Below are 8,019 nucleotides of genomic sequence, written 5' to 3' on the forward strand. Positions count from 1 at the left end.
TTGCATCGCCATGCCATACCCAGTGGACAGCGCCTGATTGGAGCCAATTTCATCCTACAACAGGACAATGACCCTAAACACACCTCCAAATTGTGCAATAACAATACAGAGCAGAAGCAGGCAGCTGGTATTCTATCGGTAATGGAGTGGCCAGCGCAGTCACCAGATCTGAACCCCATTGAGCAGTTGTGGGAGCAGCTTGACCGTATGGTACACAAGAAGTGCCCATCCAACCAATCCAACTTGTGGGAGCTACTTCTGGAAGCGTTGGGTCCAATTTCTCCAGATTACCTCAACAAATTAACAGCTAAATTGCCAAAGGTCTGCAATGCTGTAATTGCTGCAAATGGAGGATTCTTTGATTGAAAGCAAAGTTTGACGTAAAAAAAAAAAATAATAATAATCTTATTTCAAATACAAATCATTATTTCTAACCTAGTCAATGTCTTGACTCTATTTTTTATTCATTACACAACGTATGGTGGTGAATAAGTGTGACTTTTCAGGAAAAACACAAAATTGTTTGGCTGACCCCAAACTTTTGAATGGTAGTGTGTGTATATATATATATATATATATATATATATATATATATATATATATATATACACATACACACACACATATATGAGCAGATTTTTTATTTAAAACATTTTCAAGACCATGTATAACATTTCCCTCATTCACAATAAAACACTTCTTTTTGTAGGTCTAGCAAATTGATCCCCACTAGAATATAATGAGGTGTGGTTGATAGAGCAAGACAAAATGGGAAAAAGTTAACAAAAACAGTCACAAGAGGCTGTAGCTAGGTCAAAGGTGCATGAAGAAAAGGCTAACTGACTGGGAAACATGAACCTATTTGGTAGAGCACAACCAGTCAATTAGAAAAACCAGCCCTCCAGCATTGTGCAGACTCTGTCTCTCCATCTAACTGACCTCTGGAGCTCTGAGAGGGAATTTCTGTTTTGCAAGTTTCCTTTCTATACCTAACTTAGAAATATTTATGTGAAATAAATACCGGATATGGAATTGGTTCTGTACTCACGATTACCTTAGCATTATTATTTTTTTATTTATTTTCAGATTTCTAAAAGAAGGATCTCTCAACATTATGCTGACATATTGTTAAAGTTCAGTGTGTTTTGATTTGTACATTTTCATGCAATGTGAGCAAGGGGCACAGAGCTTAAATAGTGAAGATAAGGAGTATTAACTGACCTTTTTTTGTTGAAGATAACAAGGTTCCTCATTGAGAGTTAAGTGCAAAAATAGCAGTTGAAGTTGGTAATTGTAGTGACTATGCAGAGGATAAACAATCTCCTAACATGACAATGATTAAAAGCTTTAGAGTCAAACAATGTTACTGTTTGCGAGAGAGGATATAGATTGTTCCGTCTGCTTTTCACTGAGCTTTAAATTTATGTTTGGGCCCACAAGCAAACCTTCACCTCTCCTGGGAGAGATTCAGACGCTTCCGTCACCTCTGTCTAACCCTGTTGTTGCTCTTTCTCCCTCTCTCTCCCTCACACACATTGTGACATGCAGAGGGCACCTGTCCTCAACACAGCATTTTCCCTGCCATGACTTTGTCTTTATCTCCAACCTAACAGAGTGCTCTGTAGGTCTTTATAATTAAAATTCAATTAATAAAGCTCTGCTCTCCTATGGTATGACTAGTGGGATTGAACAAAAAGTGGAAAAGTAAACAGAGTTTTAAAACTAAATGTTTTATTGGATTGAAGGTTACCTAAGGGGTTAGCTGCAATGGCTGAAAGAAAGTACATCCATCCAGTAGTGATATTGTCTGGCAGGGATTCAGGAGCAAATAAGTAAAGCGTTGATGATTTACCCGGCATATATCTGACCTCCCAGAATCTTCTAACACACTGGCATATGCTGAACTTCCTATGTATTTTTTCAAATCTGGGCATATACATAGAGTATTCATAACGAGTCCAGAACTTATGTCGAACGACAGCCTAACTTATGCATCATTCACGGCAGCGTAATGCCCATGATATGTCATAAGCCAATGTCCTGAGGGGGGCAGTGATGCGTGTGGAGGCGCCCGGCCTGCATAAAAAGATTTCTTTGATTGCTGTGTTAATCTCAGGGAGGATCCATCACATTCACCTTCATGCTCATCCTACAACTGGACCAGAGTCTAACTGATATGACTGATGTTGGAGGACAGCTAGTATGTATTCCTGTCTCAGCCTTGCTGGATCCTCCATCTCTTGTGGAATGTCTGCTCACCATGAAGTCTGGAGGAAAACAGACGGTTTCATCCTGTGAACCCCCTTTTATACCAAAAACACTGTCAATACGCCATTATACAGTAGCTGTAAGTTAGAAACGCATTCAGTGGTTGTCTGGAACACATCAAATACGTTATGTGTTGGAGATAAGTTCTAGATAAGTTACGCATAAGTTATGCACAAGTTACAAGCACAAGTAAAAAAAAAAAACATGACTAATTAGTAAATTACACTCAACGTAGGGCAAGGATGACATACCTGTAACTTATGGCCAATGTATGAGAATACGCTGGTATACATTTCGATGTACTTCAGCGTACTTCAGCATACCTATAACTTAATACCAAATTAACCCATAACTTGTCCAACATATGCCAGCATTTTTGCCAGATTTTTCGTACGTCAAGCATACGCTGGCTAAAACGTCAAAAGGTGGGACAGGGCCTTGAAGAGGAAATTACACAATTTACAAATTTGACATTGGTTTTTTTATCCCGTAGGCTGTAAAAAATGTCTGTTGATTTTCAAATCAATATTCATACACTGAGCTATTAAAAGCATACTATGCCTTCATACAGTCAAAAAAAAAAAGGAAAATGTTATGAAAAACCTAAATCCTGTAGCAAAAAAACATAGATTATGGTTGTTCACACAAATTCACTGTTGTTTAATTAAATGCTTTGAGATTTAAGCAGCTATTGATCTGCTTTACATGAAAGACTGTTGCTTTAGTGATCATCCATCTAGACCAAATTATGTCAGCAGGCTTACATCTGATTACCGCAAATTTTGTTTTTCGCACTGATACAAAAAATCAGTTATACAAGCCTTGGTAATGTAGAATTTAAATCCATTTGAAACATCCTATGAATATTTTGGGTCATCCTAATGTGATACCATCACACGTTTGCTCCATGTTGTATGTTCACTGTTAAAGGGGAACACAGTTTTTTAACATTTGGCCCTTGATTTTACGTTATTACTAGTGTTGCACCGATACCGATACCAGTATCGGGCGGGGCCCCAATCCAGCACTAAAATGGTGGTATCGGTATCGGCGAGTACCAACAAATAGGGCACCGATACAATTTTGAGAGCCATAAGGTTATTCAACTATTGTCACCCACTCCTGGTAGGCAATAAAAAGTTCTACTGGATTCATTTTGTATTAGATTTTTTCCTGCTTCACAAAGGTAGGCAGCAGCTTGACAAAGCCATGATGGCAATTATTTTACATTATTATGGTATCGGTATCGGCCGATACTGCACAGCCAGGTATCGGGTATCGGTATTGGGGCCAAAAAATGGCATCGGCACAACACTAGTTATTACATCATGTTCCACTCTCCCATATTAGTTTTGTGTCATTTGGAGCTGAAGATGTCTGGGGGACAGTGATCCGCCTACATGTTATGAATGCTGGCGTACCATAAAGAATAAATTATGAACAGTTTAGTTTGTGCCTTTAACTCGTTGCCCATAGGAAGATGTTACTTGGATATAGCAAAACCGAATATCTTCAGAACAGCTCCAATTGACACAAAGCTAATATGGATTAGTACAGCATGATGTAATAACCTAAAATCAAGGGGGTCAATATAAAAAAAAAAACGGTGTTCCCCTTTAAGTATTCTGCATATCTTGGATTCAGCACATTTGTATTTAAGCTATTCTTGCCTTTCTATTATCTGGAACTGGTCTGCTCATTGTCTGCTGACTTTAAAAACAAGACATTTTATCCAGATGTTTGCTCACTGTATATTCCTATTTTCTCCTTGAAATAATCAAGCAAACCTGTCATACACCAACAAGCAAACCTGTCATACACCAACAGCCAACAAAATCCCCTTTCTTCTTCTTACAGGACTTGATACTTTAGGGTGCTACAATGTAACTGACTGATTTGCTAAATGTAAGCAAGCAGTTAAAGAACTGTAAATGGCAAACTGATCGTTGACTATAAATTTTACTCAGAGAATCTTTAATCTCAGTACTGTCACCAACACATAATGTATATTTGTTGGTTAACATTGCCTCATTGTGACCAGCTTCCATTCTTCTTCATCATCTTTTGGCTTTTCCCTTTCAGTGCTCCCCACAGTGAGACATCTGTCTCTATCTAACCCTATCCCCTACATAAGCCCGTGCATGGAAATAATTGATTGACTTTCATTGTTAATTTTGGATGTTTTATGCCGGATCTCCTTCATGACGCATCCCTCAGCATTTTTCCAGGTTTGGGACTGGCTTGAAAAGGATGTCACCGGATGGGGCTGCATTAGGAAGGAATGTATAGCTAAAATACAGAATACACTGCAAAAACAATCTAGAAATAAGTAAAAAAATGTCTGAAATTAAGTAAATTTGACCCTAATTTGAGTAGGTAAATAAGACGATCTGCCAATGGAATAAGATTGTTTACTCTTAAAATAAGATAATTAGAAAATGTGCTCGTAAAATAAGACAAAGCAATTATATTTACTTTGTTTAAGTGTAAATTGTCTTGTTCCACTGACAAAGTGCCTCACTTGCCTCCTCAATGCACTTATTTTAAGAAATAATTACTTACCGTATTTATATTTACCGGTACGTTTTTTTGCAGTGTAGGAAATGAAACTAACCAACTTAACTAATAGTCCAATGGCTCATTAAAACAGCCTGTTTATATTGCCTATGGTTGTGTTTTTCTCTGTCTTGTAACTATAGCTCTTCAGTAAACTTAAGAAAATTTAATTTCCACATTTACATTTGTTCTCCTCTTCTCAGCAAAAAGTTCTGGGCTGGTGAACAGAGGTGCAGATGGCCTGCAGTCAGCAGCATATGTTGTTATTTTCCTGTCAGGCAGTGCTGTGTTTATCTGTGAGGGAAGAGGGGAGTTAAATAACATATTTCATCAGAATTCCTCCGAAGTGTGCCTTTGCCACATGAAGAGACACTTCTTTAAAACTGATGCAGCAGAAGTGAAATGCAAGTACGTGCAGGGAAATGTTAGTGAAAAAAGATGCGCTTGTTTTAAGCAGTAATGTTCATTCTCTTGGAGGATATTTCACTGAAATGAAACAACTTTGTGGGAAAAATGTGCAAGCAGCTAATGAGAGTCTTGAATAGTTTCAAAGTCTTAAAGAATCTGTCCCATCCGTACCTTCAGAAGAGTTTTACAGAAAACAGCAGAGAAAATAAGAAGGAAGAAGAAGAGGAGGGAGGAGGCAAAGAAGCTCTGTATTGGTCATTACAGTAAGAGGGGTCGGTCCTCCTTTCTCTCTTCCTCCAACACAAGGTTGAGCGAGTGGTAGAAACATAGCAAGCCTGAACCGACTGAGGATATGTGAAGAACCAAGAGCTGAGGAAAAGACGCAACCTTTTAGTTCGATGAAAAAGCAGAGATGGAGACAGCAGCAAAGAGTGACGGTCTGAGGTGGAGGGTTGGAATGGAGATGGAGAGCTGCAGAGGGATGAGGGACTGAGCTGCTGTTTCACATCTGTACGAGAAGTTTGAAAGGGTGTTGCTCTCATGGCAGGACCCACTCCGCAGGAGCCCGTAAAGGTGATGTATTAGTAACTCTCGCCTTGTATATAGATTGAAATTTATTGCATTTCTTTCAAAACTACGATTAAAGAAATAATTTAACAAATTTTTTTCACTCCAAATACCAATAGAGTGCATTTACTGCATTGGATTTAAATAGATAAAAAGCGTAGCTTTCTCTACCAGATTTATTTTGGGATTGAATGTAATTAACTGGGTTGTGACAGATATTGTTTTATCTATTTGTCAGTCTAATCTTTTTCAAAGGCAAGAAAAAATGTAATTTGGGAAAATAGAGGACAGTTTTAAATATGTTTCGAATACATATCTGCTACCTCTGCATCCATATCTCATGGAAATATAGAAATGTATAAATCTGATGAATAAACGAAAAGAAAAAAGTATATAATAGTTCGTTAGCTGAAAATAATAACCTAATCTAATTTAATCGAAATATTGAAAATTGAGAAAGTTAACAATACATTTGTAAGATTAATGTAATGATGAAAGTTTTCTGTAAAATAAACTTTCATCATAATTTAGACTATAAAATCTATATAGAACTAAAACATTTCATATGTTTTGTATCTTACATGTCCGGATTTAGAGGAATATGATAAAAAAAATAATTTGTATTAATTCTGCCAGTTTCCAGCCAAGTCAGCTGGTTTTGCTGGCCTCTCTAGACTTACTCCTGTGTTTTTGGGGTGACTCAGGAGGGTGTGACATACTGGACTGTCTCTGCCTGTCAGTCCAGTTGTACTTTATTAAGTTTTATTTCCTTCGTGACCATGCAGAAATCCACGTGTCATGTTTCGTCCTTCACTAAATGAATTGAAGAGCTCCAATGGTCTCCTTCGACAGCGGAGGAGCTGAGAAGCTAAGCCTTATTACGAGACAAACCTTAAGGGAAGGAGTGATGTTCAAAAATATCCTGCAAACTGCATCTCCATGCCAGGCAGCTGAATAATGTTTTTTATTTTTCGTTGATGAAAGTTGTTGCCTTCGGAGGTGCGGGCGTGCATGAGTGGTCTTATTTCTTTCTCACTGCATGCACAGATGAGTTCATCAGTGGGATGAAATTGACTGGACTGAACAAACGCTCAAAAGAGAATAAGTAATGGGACCTTGACAGCTCCCAAACCAACACAGCCAAACGGGAATGAGCTGAGGGAAATCCTGTAGCTGTAAGCAAAACCGAGGTACCTCACTGCACTTCTAAAACTAAGAGATCCAACCCTCGTTATGATGGATCAGGGTTGTACTGTTATAACTTCCAACCACAAAGCTGGCTGTCACTCAAAACATATTGCAACTGCTGTGTACCAAATACAGCACAGGTATGTTTATGCACACAAATACAGCCTTTGATATTGCTTTTCAGAAAAGCAACGCTGTCTCTGCCCATCCTGGGACAGAACTCATAAGTTTCTTTTCACCTGAGGATGTGTTGGACAACAAATTAGGAGAAATACAGAGATCCACAGTATGTGCCTTTATAACTGCCTCCGCTAGACAGTGTCTCACTTTTGCACTTCACTTTTTAGCTGCACTTTTCTTATACCTAGTTGGACTAAGATGAGGTGCCATGAACTCTGCACTGCACTCTTTCTGAATCTAAGGGATTCCAACTGTCGCATAGTACTTGCATCGATCATGACTCCTAACCTCTAATCGATGGCATTGACCAAAGACATTAACATTCAAAGGCTGATCATTTTCCCTGGTTGCAACCCCCTCTCCTAACAACTAATGATGTGGTGTGACTTCAATTAATGTTGTGTGTCTGTCTCTAACTCATCTTCCAGACCCAGCAGAAGTGCATCGCCACGCTTGCCCTCTTCTGCTGCTCTGCTGTTCTAATGGTCCTGATCTTCTCCTCTGTGGACTTCTGGGCGGACAGCGAGGATGGGATCACAGAGGAAAACTGCAGCCGAGACTGTAGGTGAGAAGTTCTGTAAACAGGGGCGGCCTGAGTTAGTGGCCTTCTCTACAGAGTCTGTAAGCCTCCTCCTGACTGGGCCTTGCAGACATGATCACACGGGAAGTAATGACAGGAATCAATTGACTGACAGGTCGTCATCCATTTTGTGGTACGTGGGGTAAGTGGTAAGTGTCAGTCAAAGGCTTCCTGACACTACTTCCCGTGTGATCATGTCTGCAAGGCCCAGTCAGTAGGAGACTTACAGAAGATGTCAAAACGCATTTTCTTTTACACAAGGAGAAAATCAG

At 39.0% G+C, this 8,019-nt stretch overlaps 1 protein-coding gene across 3 annotated transcripts in view; it reads left to right on the forward strand.

Annotated features, from left to right (window-relative positions):
- LOC107089086 (inactive phospholipase D5-like) overlaps window positions 1-8,019 on the forward strand; it is a 30,142-nt gene that overhangs the window by 7,861 nt on the left and 14,262 nt on the right. For 2 of the 3 annotated variants that reach the window (XM_015381642.1, XM_015381644.1), the window contains exon 2: window positions 7,596-7,732. In XM_015381642.1, the coding sequence (XP_015237128.1) occupies window positions 7,596-7,732 (137 nt within the window). Of the gene's footprint in view, window positions 1-5,586; window positions 5,806-7,595; window positions 7,733-8,019 lie in introns of those variants that run through there. The other variant, XM_015381645.1, reaches the window with a different exon arrangement.

The sequence above is a fragment of the Cyprinodon variegatus genome, unplaced genomic scaffold (assembly GCF_000732505.1).
Source record: "Cyprinodon variegatus isolate N-32 unplaced genomic scaffold, C_variegatus-1.0 Scaffold238, whole genome shotgun sequence".
In the NCBI taxonomy this organism is placed as follows: domain Eukaryota; kingdom Metazoa; phylum Chordata; class Actinopteri; order Cyprinodontiformes; family Cyprinodontidae; genus Cyprinodon; species Cyprinodon variegatus.